At 31.0% G+C, this 22,880-nt stretch overlaps 1 protein-coding gene across 1 annotated transcript; it reads left to right on the forward strand.

Moving 5' to 3' along the window:
• Positions 1 to 1,935: 1,935 nt before the first annotated feature.
• On the forward strand, positions 1,936 to 9,420 carry LOC122270808 (cuticle protein 10.9-like). Its single transcript, XM_043049629.2, has 3 exons — positions 1,936 to 2,079; positions 5,720 to 5,773; positions 8,793 to 9,420. The coding sequence occupies exons 1-3, from the start codon at positions 2,074 to 2,076 to the stop codon at positions 9,180 to 9,182; spliced, it is 450 nt and encodes a 149-aa protein (XP_042905563.1). The 5' UTR covers positions 1,936 to 2,073; the 3' UTR covers positions 9,183 to 9,420.
• The last annotated feature ends 13,460 nt before the right edge of the window (positions 9,421 to 22,880 follow it).

The raw sequence follows: 22,880 nt of genomic DNA on the forward strand, positions 1-22,880 counted from the left end.
GATCAAAAATCAATGGGGATTTCCATCATCAATTGTCAGAAAGGGTAAAAACCAAAGTGTGGAGAGATCTTCGACAGAACACCATTCCAGACTGACCGTGCCGCGAAGCGGTGGCACAGTTTCGACTACATACTGGATATGACTAAATATCCGCGCACCTGTTTCGTTTAGGGCTGGCACCTGATCCCTATTGTTCTCTGTGCATGAGCCAAGCTGTTTTGGATGGCAGCCACATCCTGTGCTGCAAGGCCCTCCGCGGGTCGTCGTCTACCGTGCGATATTGGGAAGCAAGAGCGCTCCTGAGGAAATGACTTTTTACTTTCTTGTTTTGTTCCTGTGTTTTTGCTTTTTAACATGTCAATCCACCTCTGCCATTTGAAATAAATAAATAAAATTCCTAGTGATGGTTCGTTAGTTCGTTGTAGTGGAACTGGGCGTCTGAGGCCTTACGGCCCTTTTCCCATCCTAAAATTAGACTAAGAAGCATACATGACAAAAATAAAGTTTGGGTAGCAAAATGGAGCTCATGTGAGGAAAAAAAATGCACTTTGCCATTATTAGGTAATTACAAAATTACAAGTAATAAAAAAGTACGTGAAAAAAGGTAAAATTGAAGTAAAATGTGAAAATTAACACTAACGAATATTTACAGTATTTACAGTTTGGGAATACATACAAAAAGGAGGGTGAGTTAAAGAAATGTGAGGATGTGTGTATATGTGTTAGTAAGTGTGGCTCTGTTAAAATAGAGACCCGGCCGTCCTGGTAATTACCACTCGTGACCGATTGCTCTCTACACTTAAGTTACAGGGATTAGCTTACCCCTGATCAGATCTCGATGGGTTCCTACTGATAGATGACATTTTCAGAGTTGTTATAATCAGGATAAGAAGAAAAAAAAATGTGGCTTCCGAACTATTTTAATATGATTTATTAGAATGCAGGACTAACAATTTTTTGGCTTATTTTATTTAAAACTACTTAATTTCAAATAAAACACATGTAAGCATTCTCAAAACTAATGTGGGTAAGTTATGTTAAAATTAAAGTGAAAGCAAAGAACAATTCTGTTACATTAAACATACACAAATTGATCAGACTATTTTATGTTATTTTTCCCTTAAAAAATATCCTGAAAATATAAATTACCTGCTTTCTCCACTAGGCTCTTCATATTCAACCGTAAATCAATAAATTTTAAATTTAATCCTGCATGATTTTTTTATTTATTTAATTTCTATCTCAATTCAAGTATCATCAATATCTAATCAAGCAAAATCATTCAAAACTTTCAAAAATTTGACCCATATACATGGCTAATGGATACAGACATCACAGTATCAGAAGCATCATTAATCAGCGACAAAATAGATTTTAACTATTCATTTAATTCCTAAAAAAAATATATATATACGCCTTGAGTAAAAGATTTAAATGATGCAATTTTTCTTCTTTCTTCCCTCCCCCGATTTCAAAGCCTTGACAACTGTCCTTAATCAAACGCGCTTAAAAGAACAGTCTCATCCTCAGAACTTTGACGAATGGTTGCATTAATAATAACAAACCAAAAATTGAAACTATTCAGTCAAAATATAAAAAATTGTTGTCGGCCGAAAGTGATTTGTGACCTGCAGTAGTCGGTGTGGTTGACAATAAGCTATATTGCCTTTCGCAAATATGCAGATGCGATACCGAAATCCATAGTGAATTTCATCTGTCATCTACCACAAAGTGACTCTTAGACGTGATCGGAAGTGGCAAGTGACATTTCTTGATACGTATTTTCCCTTTGAAAAGGGAAAAAAAAGAGGGCAATTATAATATGGGAAGATGCACCATTTGACCTCGCCCTATAAGGACGACACATGATTTTTTTTTTATCGAACGACAAAAGGATTATATTTTGTAAAAGTAATTAGTATTCCTGGGTGATTTTTGCTTGTTGACTTCAAGAACATGGGTTGGGTCTCTATTAGTATATAAAGTAGGGATTGAGATTAGTTAAAGCTACAGTCGATAATTTTCTGCTTTCAAGAAGTTTTTGGAATTGTCGTAGGGAATTTTACTATCACCATGAAGGTAATGTTTTCGATATTGATACGTAGTTTACATGCTTTTAAATTTAGGATTTTAAGTAAAATTATAGTTCTGAGTCATTTTATATCACAGGCATTTTTTGACTTTCGCTGAGAAATATTTTTATTGGATTTATTTTATCTTTATAAGCAAAATATTCATTTTTGAATAATCATAAAAATTACATAAGGAAATTTTTATTTTATCTTAAAAATCTATTCAAGTTTTAGCCCTATATTTTAAAAATTATATATACATACAAGTAGTAGTTGAGTTTTTATTAATGCAATTCACAAATGCTTTTAAGGTTTTATTCAAGTTGCTATTTAACTTTCACTCTTTTTAATCTGCATTTAAACAGCATCGATTTTTTTTTTAATTGCTGGATTTAGCACTGTTTCTCTAATTGCAATACCAAAATTAGAAAATTGTAGTAATACTTGGCATAAATTGCAGTAAAAGTTGTTCTGAATATGGTAATTCTTCTCAAATTTTTTGAAATTTCATCTCAGAAAATTATAAACCCGTAATATTGCTTCTTTATCTCCATATTGATATGTTTTATAAAAAAGGGTACAATTGGTATTTTTCATGACCCTTACTAGATTCCTTTGCACGGATCACGTCATTATATATAGCCGCTATATTTCTTATTGGTCGAATATTGGAGGAATCGTACTGGGAGGCTAGAAGCCGAATGAGATTTTTTTTAAATTCTTTTTATTGTTCCCTGTTCTTTGTTTTACTTGTTACATTTTTTTAAGTTCTCTGCCACTAGAAGTAAAAAAAATGCATAGTAAGGGAATTGTAAAAATTGTTTAAACCATAGTTGTTGTACTTGGCACTTTTATTGTACTTTTGATATTGAGCCATAAATCAATTTAGTCACAATTCAAGGCTAGGAATCAAAAGTTTTGTCTAAACAATAACCATTTAAACAATTTCTATATTACCCTTATTGTTTTCTCTTTTTTTTGTCTTTTTTTTAATATTTGATTTTTTCTTTAAATTTTATATTGGAAAAAACGAGTAACGATTTAAATTGGGCTCAAAAACTCAAATAATCGCATTGAAACACTTATTAAGGCTAAATCTGTTAAGAACCGGGTCTCAAAATAAGCAGTATTTAGGTACCATTAAATATTTGTAAACTTAGGATTTGATTAAAAAATATCTATTGTTTTTAATCACTTGTAATTGTCAATTTTCCTGTTATTTTTATGGGTTATCTTTTGTTCCCGAATTTAGTTCGCATTCTTCAGTGAATTATATTGTATTTAGAATTGAAGTTGTAAATATGATTATACCGCAGTAAAGAGTTTCGAATAAGTTGGTTTAAATGTTCAACGAAAAAAGCACCCCAAATAAGTTTCAATTTTGCATATTTTTATAAGAATATGAAAATATTTCTCACCTGTTTAAATTATGCATTTTATTTATGTATATCCTATATATGTATATATATTTCAAAGAATTTAACTTGTATTTAATTATTAATAAGTATATTCTGTTCTTAATGAGCTTAATTAACTTAATTAATTGCATTAACTTAATTAATTGCACTTAATCTAAAAAATATTCTTACAAATTTTCCTTTTAATTATCACCTAAGCAAAGTAACATTTTACAAAATTGTGCATAACATGATTTATAATTTAACTAAACTTTAAACGTGTTTGTTTCCATATAGCGTTTCAAGTTTAGAGTCCTTGTATAGATTTAAGGAGCTTTTAAAATTACTTTGATTCACATAGTATGTCTAGACTAATTGCCAAATCTAGGTAACATTTTAAATTTAACTCCTAATTAACAATTATCCTTTCTAAGGAATAGTATCATTGTAGATGATCTGTTCAAAAATTACAATTTTAAATAATTTATAGCAAAATTTAAACACGAGAAGCATTGACAGCGTGGCATAAATTTAAAATACTAAAAATAATGATAATAATAATTTTTCTATATTAACTTTTTATATAAAAGGGTTTTTAAAAATAAAAAAAAACGCTTTAAAGTTTACGATCAGTAAAAATGGTAATAAAATGTCTTACTTATTATCATCTATCTAAGAGGAACCTAAACATAAGTATATCCAATAAATTATAATAGTATCTAAAATTTGTGAGCTTTATAAACTTAGTGAAGTCTGTATTAATGTAAAAGTCATTGATTTTTAATGTTAATATATTAAGGGAACCGGAAAATAATGTCGTTTCGATGCATTAAATATTCGTTAGTCTTAAAAACCAATTGACGTTTTTCGATCCATTTCGATTCATTTTCAATCCGGCATTGAAAGGTTGCTGCTAACGAAGGTGAATACATTATTGATTAAAAATGAAATCTTGATAACAAATATTAAACGCACAGAAACGACATTACTTACCGGTCCCCCTAATATCTCCAATTGGTCCAATTGGTTCCAATTGGTTTCCTTCTCATATCTTATAACCATGGATTTAAAGCTAGTACTAAAGTGATTATGTGTTTACAGTTAAGGTTAACAGAAATATTTAAACTTTTTCAGCACTTAATTATTAACACCATGAATATTAGACTTCATAAGGGTTGCCACGTTCGACAATAAATGCAAAAAGAGGTGACTAATAAAATTAAAAAATTTATTAAAAAAGATTTAAAATTAGCAACTTTTTATACCACATTTTTTCAGTTTAAAAGTTTGAAAGAGAAAGTGCGGAACTGAACTGTAATGAACATCCGGGCACCTGAGGTCGCTTGCGGCCTTTTCACCATTCATCTTTAACTTGAACTTTGTGTTCTTTCGATGAGGTGGTGTAATGCAAATGTTAATGATTTAACCATGAATAATTTGAGTTGTAAGTCCTAGTAATAGTTTACTATTGAATAATTAAGAGATAATAAATAAACAAAAAAGAATTGAGTTTCTACTTAATATATATAATTCATTCTTAAATAAATATATATAATTTCAAACATCATTCTCAAAAAAAGTAAAGTTTTAGATTTGAAATCCCCTGACCCGAATTAGGTAAGATCAGGTACTTGTGCAAATGCAACAGAAAATTTGTTCCCTAGTGTAATTCTTGCTTACAATTGTAAAATCAAATGTTATATATCTACCATTACAAAAAATATTAACCAGAAAGTGTAAAAGAACAGCAGTTTGGCCTCTCCGATGGTAGAACATTTTGGAACAAAGAGCTATAGGCATCGTGGTCATTCTACACCCGTTTAAGAAAAGGAAATTCTTTAAATCTCTACATTTTCAAAATTTAAAGCACTTGATAAAGTACTTACATTATTATCAAAAATAAATGGTAAAACCGACACCCAGTATTTAAGAAACTTTGTAAAAAGCTTATTAAAAATAGCCCTTTATTATAGACTGGCTACTGTTTAAAATTATTTTAAAAAGTGTTTCAATGAGATAGAAGATGCAAAATGTTTTAAAAATTTCCTACCTACCAAGAGATATTTCTAAATTTTAAAACTGATTAACTGAATTCTTAAAATAAAAGTAATATCAAAGCCTGTAACATTTCAAACAGCTTCGTAAAACAGTTGTCTTAACTTTTTTAAACTTTTCTAGACTGTGGCCACCTGTCTATGACAGTTTGATGATAAATAATATTTTTTTATTCATAAGATTGTTTCTTTATAGTGCTTTATCATATTATCTGTGATGATTGTTGCTATTGGAGCTCAAAGGCTTGTGGTGAGTTTTATTTTATTAAGTTAGTTCGCTTTATAATTAATGACTGTCTTTTTGACAAATTATTTTTAATATGCTAAACTTTACAGAATAGTTTTTTTAAATTTAAAAAACTAACTTTATATCTATGTTACTCACACTGATTTTACCTCTTCAATCTATTTGTGTCCGACTGGGCCCAGTATTCATTAATGGTCCTAAAAAAGACTAATAAGAAAGAATTTTTGTTCTGTATTGTGAAATTGTCAAAAGCTGTTTTCAAAAAATTATGAAACTGCCAAAAGAATTTATTTTTTTAATAAAATAAGATTAATTTTTAAATAAAGGAATGTATAAAAAATAAAAAATTGGAAATAAAAAAATGAAGCTTAAAACTTCTGTATTTCAAAACTCATAATTAAGAGAGAAATAAAGAAATAAAAAAACAAATAAACTACTTGGAAAAGTAAAGTTTCGTGCTTAAAAAAAACTAGTTTTTCACGAAGCACTTAATAAAAGGATGAAATTTATGCATATACTTACAAAGGAGCCGCGTAAAAGAGCCCTCTGTTAAATGCAACTGATAATGATCTGAAAACATATAAAAAAATTTGTTTTTGTGATTTTCACCTGCTTTTAATCAGTTAAGTCTGTTAATTGCACTAATTTATAACCTTTTATAAAATAAAAACATTTAAAAAGATGCATATTTGCCAACTTTTCAGGAATTTGTGTAAGATTTCACTTTAAATTTAAAGTACTTCAATTAATTAAACTTTTCTTTTAAATTCTCGGACTTACAAATTTAATTAAAAATGTCTTTTAATGCATTAACTTATAAATAAAATAAATGCATATAAATACATATATACATTCTTATAATAGTAAGTTTAAGCTCTCAGGTAATTTGGTTTCAATTTTGTCGTTGTCATTTCATTACCTTTTTTGGAAATTCACTAACACACACATACACATTTGGGGAAGTGTAAGAGTGGGCAGGTATGTATTAACGAGTTACAAATTTAACCCAGCTTAACTTTTAAAAATAGTACAACTTCAACTACATCTATAGTGACTACTTGACCCTTGATGACTTAAAATTTTTGCAACAATACGCCACTGTACCAAACAGCAAGCGAATTTCATGACATAGAATTAAACACGACGAAAAAGTAAAGACTTATAGCACAACCAGGTTCACCAAAAAGCCTTCCTGGCCGAGCAGTCTCGCCGCTCTACCGAATCCATTGTAACATAAAAGTAACTGATTTCAATCTACTTTGGATGGATCTTTTTTATGTTCTTTTTTAACATATGTTATAAGTTCTTCAAACTTTGATGGTATATGCTCTGAGCTTACAAGTCTTGCCTTGTGAGGAACACAGGCCGGCATATATGTGTGTAATAGTATATAAATCAGGATTACCAAATATTTAATTTTCAAGTGATCATAACGAGAATTTTTAAGACTAGCTGTTGATCAATTGAAAAAAATTATATCAAGTCGTTAGCCTTAAGTGCTTCTCAAGGGTTTGTGACTTACGAATTTACATTCATTTCACCATTTAAAAACAGCTGTTGATCAATTGAAAAAAATTATATCAAGTCGTTAGCCTTAAATGCTTCTCAAGGGTTTGTGACTTACGAATTTACATTCATTTCACCATTTAAAAAACAGACTCTTCCAAAGCTAATTCTTTTCTGGGTACTCAAATACAACATTTAGTAGTATCAAATAAAATGTTTTTACAGGGTTTGTATGCAAGTGGGAAAAAATAATAACTGGTATCAATTTCATTAGAAAGAAGCTGATTCATTTCTCTACATAAATACAAAATATTCTGGTAGCTACAAATATAATATTAAAAAAAAATTATATTGAAATTATGATAACGCTTAAATTTTTTCCAGATGAGTATGAACCCTGTTTCATAAAAAAAGTGGTAGAACATTTGTTTTTTACCCTTTCTAGTGAACTGTAGCCAGTCTGGCAACACTGATTCAACAATGTTATAGATCACCAGAAATATTTACAGCAATAGTGTTGCTATAAACCACTAACTACATCTAAACGCTTAATAACTTCTAATACTTTACCCTTTCTAGTGCAATGTAGCTAGTATGGCAGCACTAGTTCAATAAATGCTACAAACTACTAGAAAAATAAAACTAATTGTTTTTAAACGTTTCGCTACTACTATTTTGTAAAAAAGAAAGCGATGTTTACCGGTTCTTTTAGAATGTACTGTATAAGGTCACGCAAGTTAATGTCCTAACTGACCCAAATTTTTAATCGAAACTAGCTGCTCTGGAAAGGGTTAAACGAAATTGCTATTTCCTATTGTTAACTTCGCTCATAATTTAACACGTTCACGCCGGGGTGACCCACCGGTGGGTCACGCTAAATTGTCTCATCTTGGCAGCGCACCGGAGTAAAAACTGGTAACAATAAATTTCATTTTTTAGTTTTTTTTCCGGGAATAATAAAAATCCATAACTACCAATTGTTTTTAACGGATGCAATTTTTATATTGAATTGCTTCTTTGCCGTGATAAATTTCCTTACAGTGAATTGTTATTGTTGAGAATAGATTAACTCCTCCCGAATATTACGTAATAATGAAATTGTTCTTCTACCAGTATTTTCTCTTTTCTCGTACCAGTATTTTCACTTTTCCCGGCGTGAACGTGTTAAAAGAAGCTACAGTTAAATGAATTCAGATGGCAAATAAGATATTTATGATTACAATATACTCGAAATTTGGAATTTCGAAAAATTGTAAGCCGAATTTCATAATGAGCGCACAAGTCTGTGTACGTAACAATAAACAAATTTAACATGAATAATTAAAACTCACGTTTACACCAAATTTAAACAATGTGATACAATTCTGGTCTTTCCAATTAAGGGCAAGTTCAAAGCATTGACATCTGATAGGTTAAAACGGACATTCTTACATCAAGGAACAATGTTAAATCATAAATTACAGGAAAAGAAACCAACACTTTCAGAATTTGATATAATATTTCTTTTCTTTTCCAGCAACCAGAACAATATGCACCAATTCCCTACTCTTTTAGCTACGCATCAGATCTCGAAGATGGCGGCAGAAATGCACATCAAGAAGAAGGGGATGGCAATGGACGAGTGTCTGGTTCATACACAGTCCAGGGAGAGGATGGTTTGGGCAGAGTCGTCGATTACATTGCAGATGAAAATGGTTTCAGAGCAACCATCAGAACCAACGAACCAGGAACTGCCAATCAAAATCCAGCTGATGTAGTTATTGAATCCACAGCTGATAACACTCTGCCAGCAGTCAGGACAGCACCCATTGCCAGACCAGTAGTACCCGCTCCAGTTGGCAGGCCAGTCGGTGTCCGATATGTTCTCGTTCCCATAACTGATCCAAGAGCAGCTGGTTACTATTAATGGAGAATCCCTAAAACTAGTTCCTTAATCCCAATAGGCATTTTATAAACTGTTCTACCTTTTAATGGTCATTCATTGTTATTTGTTTCGAATTATATACTCATTTTATTCGTTATCGTCGCTTTACGTTGCAAGTTTATCAATAAAATGATGCAGTTGAAATGGTGATTGTAAAGTTATTGGATTGGTGGCATATATGAAAAAATGAATAAAAAAATTAATATGTGTATGAATTTGGCTTAAGGCATTTTCATTTCTTTTCCAATTATTATTTAATCTTTTAATTATTATATTTTACTATTAATTATTATATATTATTAAATATTATTATATATTGTTATATATTATTTTCTATTTAGTAAAATATTTTAGTATACGAAATGCCTAATATAAAATAAAAGGTAATCAAATTACAGTAGCAACGGCTACTTTGCTGGAACATAGCCTGGTCAGTAGTCATGTCCAAGGGGTCGTGAGTTCGATCCCCGCTGGCTGAAGACTCCTCGTGTAGTTAATTGTGACTGATTCATATACTATCATAACTATTCACAACTATCATATTCGATGAGAAAATAAAGTTTTTAGAATGTAAGACATAATTACATAGCTCAGCAAACTCCAACCCGACATCTCGCTCACAATAATCACACGCTTTAACCCCTTGGGGACGGGTGATACATAAAAGCATTCGTACAAAATCGGAATCCGGATGGAAATAAACAAAAAACGGTAGCTTAAATGTAGGCGTTGCTAATTTGACAGACTTACTTTGCGTTGACTTTATTATTGTTAGTTTAATCATATATATAATCAATGTTAGCTCAGAGTATAATGAAATAATTTTATTTTGACCTAAAGTAATAGTGAATTAAATAAATCCAACAATTATAACCCACAAATATACTGCTAAAGAACTACTTTGGTTACCAGTTTTATCTTTTTACCCTGATTGATACGGTTTTATGCTGGCACATATTTGTGACAGTCGGAGCGAAAGGGTTAAATAACCCATAAAACAGGGTTGCTATAATCAGTAAAAAAATTTAAAGTAGTAAGAAGCAAGTTGAGAAAAATATTAAAGTTAAAAGCTATTTATATCTATCATAAGAAAATCCGATTTAAGGTTAACATATGCGTATGTAAAGGGGATGTTAGTTCAATGCTTATGTGGTAAGTAAATTAGAACGTTTCTCATTAGCTTTAGGTAAACTTAGCTAAACCGCAAATTTCTCTCCCAGGTTGCTGCAACCTTGCAAATCGCATGCATTACTAAATGTTTAAGCAACTGGTAGAAATGACTAAATGTATATAAATCTATGCAATTAATCTAAAAAATTAACGAAATATCCTATTCAGAGCCAAGGTCACCTCATCCAATACCGAGCACCCACAACCTGGAAAAACTAAATAGCGTTGACTAACTTTTCTCAAGACTCCTTAAAATTTCAGAAAGTTAACTTCCAGTTCAGTTTCATTAACACGTTCACGCCGGGAAAAATGAAAATACTGGTAGAAGAACTATTTCAATATTAGATAATATTCGGGAGGAGTTAATCTATTCTCAACAATAACAATTTACTGTAAGGAAATTTATCACAGCGAAGAAGCAATTCAATATAAAAATTGCATCTGTTATGGATTTTTATTATTCTCGGAAAAAAAACTAAAAAATTGAAATTTATTGTTACCAGTTTTTACACCGGTGCGCTGCCAAGATGAGACAATCTAACGTGACCCACCGGTGGGTCACCCCGGCGTGAACGTGTTAAATCAGTTATGAACGTTTTACACCATGAAAAACGAAATGAAAATATTTTTTAGCAGATATGAATAGTTCAATGCGTGCGTATTCGTCCAAATTTAGCTACCACTTCAAAACAATTTCTAGGTTGAGCTCAGTCAAAATATTTAAAATTACAGAATGCTTTAATTTGTTTCATAATTATTTAATTCATACTTTACTTTAATAGCCAACTAAATTATAAATATTTTTAAAAAAATTTTAAAAATAAGAAATGAAAAAAATTTCGCTTTTTACTTAAAGTAGTGGTAAAATATCTGCTTTGAAATTCCATTTTTGATGCAATTCATTTTGTTTTAAGAGATTTTTACCCCCCTTTTATGTAAATAAAATAAACATATATAAAAGAGGTGTGATATATAAAGGAGGAAAAAGTAAATATTTATAAAGGAGGAGGGATTTAGATTCAGATATTAAAAATTTTTTGCTCCCAATTATCATAGCAATTGTTCTTTCACTGCCAGTAGGGAAAAAAAGTTTAGCTTCTTTCGTTAATTTATCATTTGACTTAAGAAGAATTTTAAATTGTTCGAGTTGTTTAAGTTGTATGTTCAAGTTGTTTCGTACTATGTGGTTTTAATATATATCTTTTGAACGCTTGTCAAAAAAAGAAGTAAAAAAGTACGCACAATAGGGATCACAGTTTAATATTTAATCGAGTGGATCGATTTCTCGAAATCTAATGAATCACTATTTTATTTTATAACCGTTGTTGAACAGCCGACCCGTTGTTGGGCTTACGACTACTAATGTTCAACTCCTTGTAATATTGAATATTGCCTTGCCTAATGCCTTGTAATATTGAAACAAATCCAGAAGACAAGGGACTTGCTGAATCAATTATTGGGAAAAATTTTACCTTCATGGATAATTACATGAAGAACGAAACCACGAAAACATCCCACTATTATCCTGATTGCAAGGAAATTCTAACCCATAATCCGTCTACCACTGAGAATATTTTACTTCAGCACTATGGTCTTAGCGAGCCGGAAAGGAATCACTATGGAGAAAAGTGGAACTTAAACATCAAGATGTGTTTGATTGACGAAAGAAACAAAGAGGAGTTGAAATGTGATTTGTAGAAACAACGCCAACTTTTATAATAAAAAAAAATTAAACTGTTTTTGATGTTTATCATCCTACCATCTTTTCTAAACGGCTTTTCTAAAAGTTTTTTCTGTTCTTAAATATTAATTTGAAACTCCCAAATGCGTATACTTTTTTGCTTCATCTTTCACAAGGAGTCTAAATATACAGATTAGGATACTTCTGTACATGCATGCAACTTACATGTTTTAATTTTTTATGTAATCGATACAGATACTTAAATCAAAGGATAAGCCTCTTTTAAATCAGAGTAGATACATCACTTAAGTTACCTTCTACTATACTATCAGCATTCCCACCAACTCATCTTGATTTTGCGAGAAAAAAAATTGTTATACCTTATGAGGTGGCAAAATTTATTTACTCGCACTTTATCCTTAGTTGAATAACGTGATTTAAAATGATTTTAACTCCTATAGCATTTAAATAATTTAATCAAATGTACTGTAGGCCAGCTAACTCTCTAAAAGTGCATTTAAGGTAATGTTTCAATAAAACACCAGTTTACAATCTCAATTGGAATAGCATTTCTTTACTCGTAAAAGAAACATTTCTGAAAAACTTAGAAGTAGGCTGGTATGTCACTGCGTTCTCACCAACGTTAGGGCCTAATTTCACTCATGAACTTTCATCCAAGACTACCGCAGCTCTGCTATGATAACTGAACTCTTTTCCGAACTTTTCTCTGAGTTTCGCTCCGAATTTTCATCATTTCAGTTCAGATCAATTTAATAAAGCCCCATTTTGGAACTGGTGCATATATAAATAATTCACATAGACATAAACGCCACGGCATGTTCAAACCTTCCAACATTTAACACTAGATTGCTCAAGGAAGTCATTCTGGCCTATTTTTTAACTGCTTTTTCATTTGCAAAAAATGTACAAATAATAATGCATAATTTTTTTTCAAAATTAAATTTTAAAAAAATTATTGTTAGCATTTACTAATTACTTGTTATATAACGGTAAATAATATAAAAATATAAAAAATTAATTAAAAAACTTTTCTTTACACATTAATTATTCTTTCACAATGCAGTTATTTTGACTGCTTTTTGTCAATATAGGTATATACTAAGTTTCAGTCTTTCTAGTGTTAATGTTTCAGAGAATTATTTTTTTTTCAGTAGTCGTAAACTAGAGCAAAAAAATAATTAAACAAATAGATTTATTATGCAACTTCTGTTAAAATTTAAGAATATGACGAATTTTTTAGCTGACCTTAGATATTTAATTTATGTCTAAACTAATTATATGCAGTGGTGTATAAGAAAATTTATTTCTAATTTATTAAAATATTAATACATTACTTTTTCTTTCACTAAGAAAAGGAATGTCTAAAATTATGGGATTTCTGCTATGGCTAATATGGGCAATGGGCAAGTAGCAAAAGCTGTTTCACTACTTCTCTATAAAACATCTCGCTCACCAAACACACAGCGCAAAAGCACTTTTCTCGAAATCATTTCGAACAAAGATTCAAAATCACAGATGCTCTATAACTTAAAGTGTCACATCAAAGAAACATAAATCACTTTCCGAGGTCACACTGAAAGAATATTAGAATATTGGGATCATTTGTTTAAGAAAAGAAAAACTAATAGCATTCTTTGAATTCAAAAAGAATTGTGGTCGATTCTTACAATTCTTATCTTCTTCCTTCAAGTAGATATCTAGATATTTTTCAAGGTCTAGGATCGAATTTTTTATTGCATAATTTATTTTTTTATATTTAGTGATCTAGATTCTTATAAAGTTCCTTCTATCCTCCAAGGTTAAGAAGCTCTATCAGAAAATAGACTGTCTGCTATGGGGCTATTCATAAGGGATGTCACTTTCCGAACTCCCTTCACACTTATCAACGCTATATTAAACTTATGCTAGCAGTTCAGAAACGCGTTTAGATAATATTTCAATTTTTATTTTTAAGTTTTACGTTTTCAAATATATTGATCAGTTGTGTGCTTATTTTGGTGAAAAACATAAAAAAAATATATCAAGCAAACAATGTAAATAAATTTAATATACTCGATTTAAAAATTTTCTAATTTAAAATGTCACACATTGAGTTACTTCCTCCTTCTTCTTTGTCCCTCATTGCCGAACACCCTCCATTCTCTTCAAGCGTGGCATCATTTATGAATAGCCCTTATACAATACATGACTTAATATTTTATCTGAATGTACCTTTCGATGTATAAAATCCTTTACACAACTAGAGAATGTAATATGATGTACTATTTATAGATTATATGTTAGATTGATTTTGAAAACATTGGAAAAGTTGAAATGATTTTGTTGCTTTTTATTAGTTTTTTTTTTAAATACGAGTAAATATGTACTTAACGTCATTACAAATTACATTAAATATATAATTAATTAATATATAAATAATATATATAATTACAAAATAAATATCACAAGTTACAAATCTATTACAGCATTTTTTTGTCATAGGGTGTTCAAAAACATTATTTTTCGTTTATAATTTATTGTCTGTCCCTCAAACTTTTGAAAACTTTAAACTTCATTGATATATATGAGAAATCGCACGATCTAATAATTTCTAATAGTTACAAAATAATTCTCTCATTATTTCTGGATAAATCTGAAGAAATTTATTAGTATTGAAGTGTTTCCATTATTTTGTCCAACCTCTGTACATAATTCTTCGATATTTCGGAACTGAAAATGCCATTTTGAAAAACAACTTAGTTTACGAATCAAAACCACACCAGCCAATTTTTACTCTCATCAAAAAGTTTTTCCTAGTGGTAGTTAAATAACTAATGATGATTGACAATTACTTAGTTCACTCTTCCTCATCACCTAGTACACAGAGTTTGCATGCACCTGGAAATAATTAATAACTGAACTGGTATCAATTTTGTCATAAAGAAGAAGAAAATGTCTTAACAAATTGCTGACCGGCAACTTTTCTGAAAATAATCTTATGTGCCCGGCTATTGTTTTGAAAGCCGATGTAGAAGTAAAACAATATAAATAAACTTTAAAAATTTTTAATTTTTAATGCCGTATGATAAAAAGTATAACAATCACCTACGTGTAATGGTACACCTACTAACTATTCAAGTATTTTCGGAGTGCCTATCCTAGGCGGATATCTGCTCCTTCATCGAGTTTAGGTAACAGGAAGGGAATGGAGGTGCGGTACTTAACATTTGTTAAATTGCATACCTGCCAACTTTCACTCTTTGCGAGAATGGATTTTCAGAGTGGTTGTAAAACAATAAACGAAAAACAATCTGACTAAAAAATATAATTACATTTTTAACCCGTTGAAATTCGCTTGCTCAAGGATTATTATTTTTTCACATATTTATTGTAATTATTTATATGTAGTGGTGGTCAAACTCATTTATAATTATCATTATAATTCAAAAAGTTAATTAGAATAACCTGAGTATTGGTACCACTATAAATATGAAAATAAAATCTTCCGGAAAATCCGGAAGAGTTGGCAAGTATGAAATCGCATATAAATACAATTGGGAAATCAAATCTGGGTTAAGTATGTTATATATATGTCACAAAGTGTACAGAAGATGTTAATGGTACCCCTCAAGTTTTGCAAATAATTTCATAAAATTATAATAAATTGGTAGAGAATTAAATAGTAAAACTTGAAAAGTTAGGAAAATTACGCCCACTTTTTAAAATAGTCACCTCGAGATCACTGCTAACATGATTGCTATGACTCGTGACTGGTCATTAACGCTTGCCCACGAAAACATAGGTTCGTTAACTCGTGATCGGTCAGCAATGTGTTAACACTACCTTCCATTATCATAATAAAATTTTATACCCGCCACCTTCGGATCTACTTAAAGATTCGTCTACTTAGAGAAAATAAAATATTCTGGCTGCTGCAAACACAATAATATAAAAAAATTATGGTAGTATTACTACCACTTTTTTTATTTTTTTTCTTAGTGCGTATGAACTCTGTAATGCAATAAGATATAATTTTGAATCAGGCCTGAAAGCGAGACGGAAAATAGGAAAAAACTGGTAGTAGAACCATTTCAGTAATAAATATTTTTCGAGAGGATTAAATCTGCTCATAACAATAAACAATTAATTCTTATTAATTTTTTGTCGGACTTGGACTAAAGTATTATTCAGAATACCTGTCTGCGAAGCGGACAATTGACTCTGTCAGACGTAATAAAGCAGGTTATGGTAAGAGAATGGCAAAGGTGGTAGCAGTCATAAGGCTAAATATTATGGATGGGGTATTATTTGGTCCGGGCGTCTCACTCCTTCATCTGATGATGTGATATAAAAATTGAGACTAAACGGCTTTGGCAAAGAAAATTATTCGTGTGTTGGCTGTGAAGCCTCTGTTAAATTACAGTCAAATCGGAGTATTTATTTGGTCTTTGCTTTTATTATCCAAAAACTGGTTACATGGGCCGCTCAGCGGCCCATATCCCATACATCATGAAAATTGATTAAAAACATAGTATAAAAACATTTTGTGATGAGCATTATGGTAGCAATTAAAAAAGGGGTTCAGACATTGTTAGGGGGATTTACAGTTGTAGGTTGTATTTACAAAATTAACAATTCTATTGAAAAATAATTCTTGTCAAATAGTACATTAAATATTAAGAAATTTTATTGAGTAAATATTAAGAATTTTTAAAGTTCTTTGAGAGTTCAGAGTTTTGATTATATTTTTCCTTCTGTTCGGTAAACACTATGACGATGCACAATAAATTGATGATTCACAGGATGCGTTGATAAGCTGATGATATTTACAATGATCGATGATTCTATGCACTATGCTATGTTTCAGATGATTTTTATGAAGTTCCGAAAAAGTGACATCAGATGAGATGGAACCAGGGAACTTTGTGACTGTAGGCGGTTTGCTTCTATTGATGATGGTGGTTTATTTGGTCTTGAACTGGTGTTTCTAACGAAGTGCCTGTCCGTGAAGCGGACAATTGACTCCGTCATATGAGCTTGAGCCCGTGGGCGCCTGTAATGGTGACAATTTATTAGGTCCAAAAGGAAGCAATTCAATATATAAATTGTATCCGATTAAAAAAATTGGTAGTTAGAGAAATTTTATTGTTCCCGAAAAAATCTAAAAATAAAATTTTTTTATTAACAGTTTTTACTCTTTTTCGTCTTGATATATATGGACTATCAGCCCTGCTTAAAATTGTTCAGATGTCAGCCTCGCTACCGATCCTGATATTTCCGGTCAAAAGTCCATCAACGATGTTGGAAGCCGAATTCGAGCAAAGTCGGACTCTTGCCTGACCCGTGGCATTCAAAGGTGATGCTCTACTGATGTCCTCTTCTCCCTTGTGATGCCGGTTATGTTGAATTGATGCTGATTATCCTGAACTTTACAAGGTGAGTGATACTGATTTTGATCTCGTCAGATTCTGGAGTAGGGAGAGATAATACTGTCAACTAGCCATTTTGATGTCTGGATTTTGAGCCCGCCATTTTGTTTTTTCAAGTCATGCCGTATCATAAAACAGCTCGTGGTGGAAAGGTCTCATTCTCTGGTCGTAATTCACCGTCGCATTGCAAAGAATCCACGTCATTAGAAGAAATCATTGCTATCTGTGGGATATCAAAAAAATACTTTCCACCAGTTGAACATGAACATATTGACGATCTCGTAGAGTTTTACACTCAGTTTGATACAGAGGAGCTGATTCGTTTAGATAAATTATTTAGCAAACTGCTCATTCAAATAAGATCAAGTTACCCTGGAGACTACGAATACAATTACTTCCTAAAACTGACAAATGCAGCTTATCACGTCAGATGGAAGAGGAAAATTCAAGCAGAAGAAAACAAGGAGATGAATAAAAAATCCATTCAAGTCGAATCAATAATGACTGAAACTAATCCAAGCACTGGCGACATAACCATGGAAAATAAAGATGAAAACCTGAATACAACACCAAATACAGAAACTGACACGGACATCAATATTAACAATAATACAGAACCACCAGCAAAGAAAAGAAAAAAGAAGAAGAAAAAGCAAAATGCAGTCAAAACAATTGTAGATAACTCTACACTCATGTCTACAAACAGCTGTCCTTCTTCTAGCCAACATAACTCAACACATGACGTCACTATCTTGCCGACAACAAAACCTAAGGAGGATACCGACAAAGTACGGGATCCGCCCAGCAAACCTGAAATAACACCGCAAGCTAGATTTATTAAGGTTTTGGTCCGTGGCCTGCCTGTGGACTTTGATACAGATGCCATCAATACAGAATTACAGAAAAACAACGTTGAAACCTTTAAAATAGTGCAGTTTAAGAAGAGAATGGGAGAGGCCTATCGGCTCCTTCCACTCTTTCTCATAATCCTAACATCAACGGCGAATCACCAAAGAATATTCGAAGTCAACAACATACAGCAGATTCCGATCAAAATCGAAAGATTTCGAGGAGGTCGAGGACCTACACAATGTTACAACTGCCAAAATTATGGACATACGCAAAGCCACTGCAATGCGCCTGCAAGGTGTGTAAAATGCGCTGAAAACCACAGGTCTCATGAATGCAACAAAGACAGAACAACACCTCCAAAATGCTGTAATTGTTACAAAAACCACACAGCCAACTATACTGGGTGCGAGACCCGCCCCAGCAGAAGGAGCCCTCGAGCAACATCAAATTCAACGCCTAAACTTGCTCACCGATTAGTGTCATTAATCAAAGAATTACAGGAATTGCTCAAAAATGAAGAAGTGCTACGTCTTCTGCGGGATATCATCGGGGAAACATCTCAATCACAGTGAGTTCTATTTTTATTTCCAAGACTCTCAAGTTAAATTCACTGAACTTTTCACAGTAGACTTTTACTTATGTTAAATTAAATTACATCAAATTTTATTTTCTGAAAATATAGCCAATTAATGCATATGTATTTATCAACTTATGCACGTTAAATTCTTTTGCAAATTCTATTGTATTTAAGGAACAATATTTCTCTAATAAAATATATTTACTGCATTTTCTCCAAATATGTTATTTTATCATGAATCAAGGTATAATTTATCTATATTCATCAATTATGTTCTTCATTTTTCAAAAATCAATTATTGTACATATCAAATCATGTTATATCTTTATTTTAAATTAAAGTCTACAATCAATATTTCTAATGTTATGTAAAAACGTCAATTTGTCATATTGAATTTTTCATTGTTTTATTATTTCACAAGCGAACGGCTTGTTTTTTTTTATGGCTACCACAATGTATTCAAATTAACTTCAATGTATGTCATAATTAAATATGTGCTAGTTAAAATATAGAAATTTAATTAGTGAAATATGTATCAATTTATGTTAATATTTATTTATGTCAACTTACGTATATATATGTCAAATTATGTTTATATTTATATATATCAACTTAGATTCGATGAATCAGATATTCAAATGTTATATTTACTCAAGCAAAGTGCTTGTTTTTCTATTAGCTACCACATCGACTGCTAAATTCAAAATGTTATTACTATAAATTTTCTGTAAATTTCTAGATGTATGGGATAGGGGCCGCTTAGAGGCCCAGGTGCCCAATTTTTGTAAATAAAAGTAAGTAAGTTAAAATTGTTCAGACTACACAGTGCCATCCCTAGTGATTTCTCACTGATTCATCGGTTCTGACATGACTCAAGGAGATAAGATAACGAGCCGATATTCGACACGTTTGTTTAAACTATTTCAATGTAATGGTATTTAAAATTATGTAAATCAATTTTTGCGATTGAGTTAATATAATTTATTATTTTTATTTGATTATTGTAATTTATAATCATTCAAACTTTTCAAAACAAGAATAAATGCAAAAATGTTTCTACCACATTAAATATAAAAAGAAAACCGAGCTGAAAATTTAGAATAATTCTTACATAAACAAAATTAATTTATTTTCGAAATTCCTTAATTAGAATATATTAAGAACTTAGTTAAATGTGAATAACAATATGATCATCTAATTTACTTTGTAGTTACAGCTGACGCTTGCCAGCTTTTATTGAGATTTAAGAGTAGATCCTGAGCCCAAGTCGTCAGAAAATTGAGTTTACAAGTAATATAAAATTTATATAATCTAGTGGTAGTTTTATATCCTTCTTTTTAATATTTGTTTTGTTTAATGACTGTTGATGATGATGTGGGGGGGATCTCTGCTGCTCGCTTTTATCCCCCTTGCATTGTTTAAGGAAAGATAATAATATAAAAAGGAATACTTAAATATATTAAAGAGCTTGTGTCAACCCAATATTAATGGAAACTACGAGAAATTTCGTGGGCCGGGATAGCTTAGTTGGTAGGGCGTAGGGCCCATGTCCTAGAGTTCGTGGGTTCGAACCCCGCCTACCGACGACTCTCCGTGTAGTAAAGTGACTGATGCTCGTTAAATCTGTCGAGTCGCAAAATTCCTCCATGTTCCCATATCAAATCAATACCTCTGGTTATACTTGGATTGGAGATCGATCGCTCTCTGATTCAGGTCAAAATTACGATCGGTGGATGAATGAATGGATGTATGAATGGGTCCGCCCTATAAACGTGTGCACGTATGGTGTGGCAGAAGTCAAATTCTTGACCATAGATGGCCCCACTGGGAAAACAAGAACAATCGCACCCCCTCTGCCTAAACAGGCATACGTCAACAGCAACAACGAGAATTTTCGTAATGGTGGAAGGGCACAGGATTCACTACATATTGCTCATTTGGTGAAACAATGACGTAACTGATAATTAGAGTAATTATCAGTTACGTCATTGCTTCACCAAATGAGCGATATGAAAGAGAAGCTAAATAATTATTATTTCTGACTTTCTTTTTTTTTTTTGTTCAACATGCAGTTCAATGATTTTCAACTGAAACCATTCATTTGAAAGGACAGTAAAAATGACAATTTAATGCCTTTTATCCTCTTTAAATGTAACAAAAAAAAGAGCAATACAATACTTGTTCAACTGTGTTTTTCAAACTAATTATTTTTATTGTAATGCTCTTTATGGGTCATTCTCACTGAAAAGGTATAAATAGACTAAAAAAAATTCTTAAATTAAAGTAATTAAAAAAGTGATAAAAGTTACATAAATGCCTTTATTTATTTTTGTTATATGTCCTTATAATAATGGTCAAGTTTTTTATTATTTTTTTACAAGATTTAAAATATTTTAAATTCTGCCTTGTCCACGGAGGAGACGTAATAGTTGACTAATTCGGGTGTGGCAATTTCAAATCTGCAATTGGTTTCTCTTTCCAAGCTAGACTTTTTCAAAAATGTCATTTTCAGTCTATTTCTGTTGAAACACACCAGTCTTAAAACGTTATATATAACAGAAGTTGCATATCTGTCGCGAAAAAACTTTTAGGGGATTTAAAGCACACTATCAGAATTAAAACTGCATGAAAAATTGATTGCAGATTTGAAATTAGCAATACAAAAGTATCAAAGACCTGTTAAAAAAAATCGTTCCCTAGTGAAATTTATTTCAGCAGCATTTTAGTTACATTATAATAAATCAAAAATTTGAAAATGAATTGCTTACACATCAGAATACCATTTCAAAACAACAATATTTGTGAAAATTGTTAATGTATAAAAATACCTATATTGCAATCAAACATTAGTATGAACTTTACAACAAGTTTATACAAAACATTTCCCCCAAGTTTCCAACACACACAGAGTTCGAGAGTCAAGGCCAGAAGTTATCTTATCACAAGCAAGTTATAATAAATACCAGCAAAGTTTATCACAAGATAAATTTTGTTTATCTTTACTTACAAGTGCAGTAAGCAATATAAATGTNATGTTAAACATCACAGAAATTATTTAGAAAAATTGCCAATATTTACTTCTCCGATAAGAAAAAGTTAAACTTAATTGATTTTCTTTAAAAATAGAAACAAATTAACACATTTGTTCCATTTTAAAAAATATCAATTAAAAGAAAATAGTGTTTTAATTATTAAAATTCTATTATGGTTATCTAACATATTATCTCTTCCATTGACTGTGTCTTCTCCTCCATGGACTTGTTATGTCCACGGAGGGGACGTCCAGACAAAAACTGGAGTCCGGAGACAAGTCCGGAGACAAAAACTAGTTCTTGAATTTTACTGATTTTTAATTTTAAAGTTACAAAAATGGGGCAGTTCTTTTTATTAAATATACTGTTTTTGCAATCTAAAATTCATCTATCAAGAATAAAATAATTTTCTCTTACCTTCTTTATGATGTCCACGGAGTATACGGTGAGAACTTTGCCAAACCACAGTTGAACACAACAATCCAAAACTGACAACAAAGAGAACAAAAATAACTGATAGTTAACATTAGAAAATGGAATGGTTACCTTTCCTAATAGCTGTCTTATAGGGATTTCGCATATGCTGCCCTTTATTGCATATTTACTGAACTATATTAATTGTCCATGGAGGGAGATTTCATTTTTGATGGACAAAGTTTACTAGTCATTTATTTTATAAAAACAATTTTCTTAAAAAAAATATCAAAGAAAAAGTTACTATAAACATTTAACTAGGTAAAACTACAAAAATCATTAAAATAACATTTAAATTGCCTAACAGCCATTAAAAAATATTTTGTGTCACAGACGTAGGGACGTCCACTGAGGGGATTTTGAAGTTATGTTTATTAAAAAATAAGAATGAAATATTAAATACATTTAGCCGAAATGCATATGATTTGTTAGTTAGAACTTTACGAAAAATGATGAGGAAAAATA

Source organism: Parasteatoda tepidariorum, chromosome 5 (genome assembly GCF_043381705.1).
Source record: "Parasteatoda tepidariorum isolate YZ-2023 chromosome 5, CAS_Ptep_4.0, whole genome shotgun sequence".
Taxonomy (NCBI): domain Eukaryota; kingdom Metazoa; phylum Arthropoda; class Arachnida; order Araneae; family Theridiidae; genus Parasteatoda; species Parasteatoda tepidariorum.

Bases quoted from the DNA above. Each gene is read 5' to 3' on its own strand.
- LOC122270808 (XM_043049629.2), top strand. The intron at 5,774-8,792 runs GTGAGTTTTATT...TTTCTTTTCCAG, and splicing joins TTGGAGCTCAAAGGCTTGTG to CAACCAGAACAATATGCACC.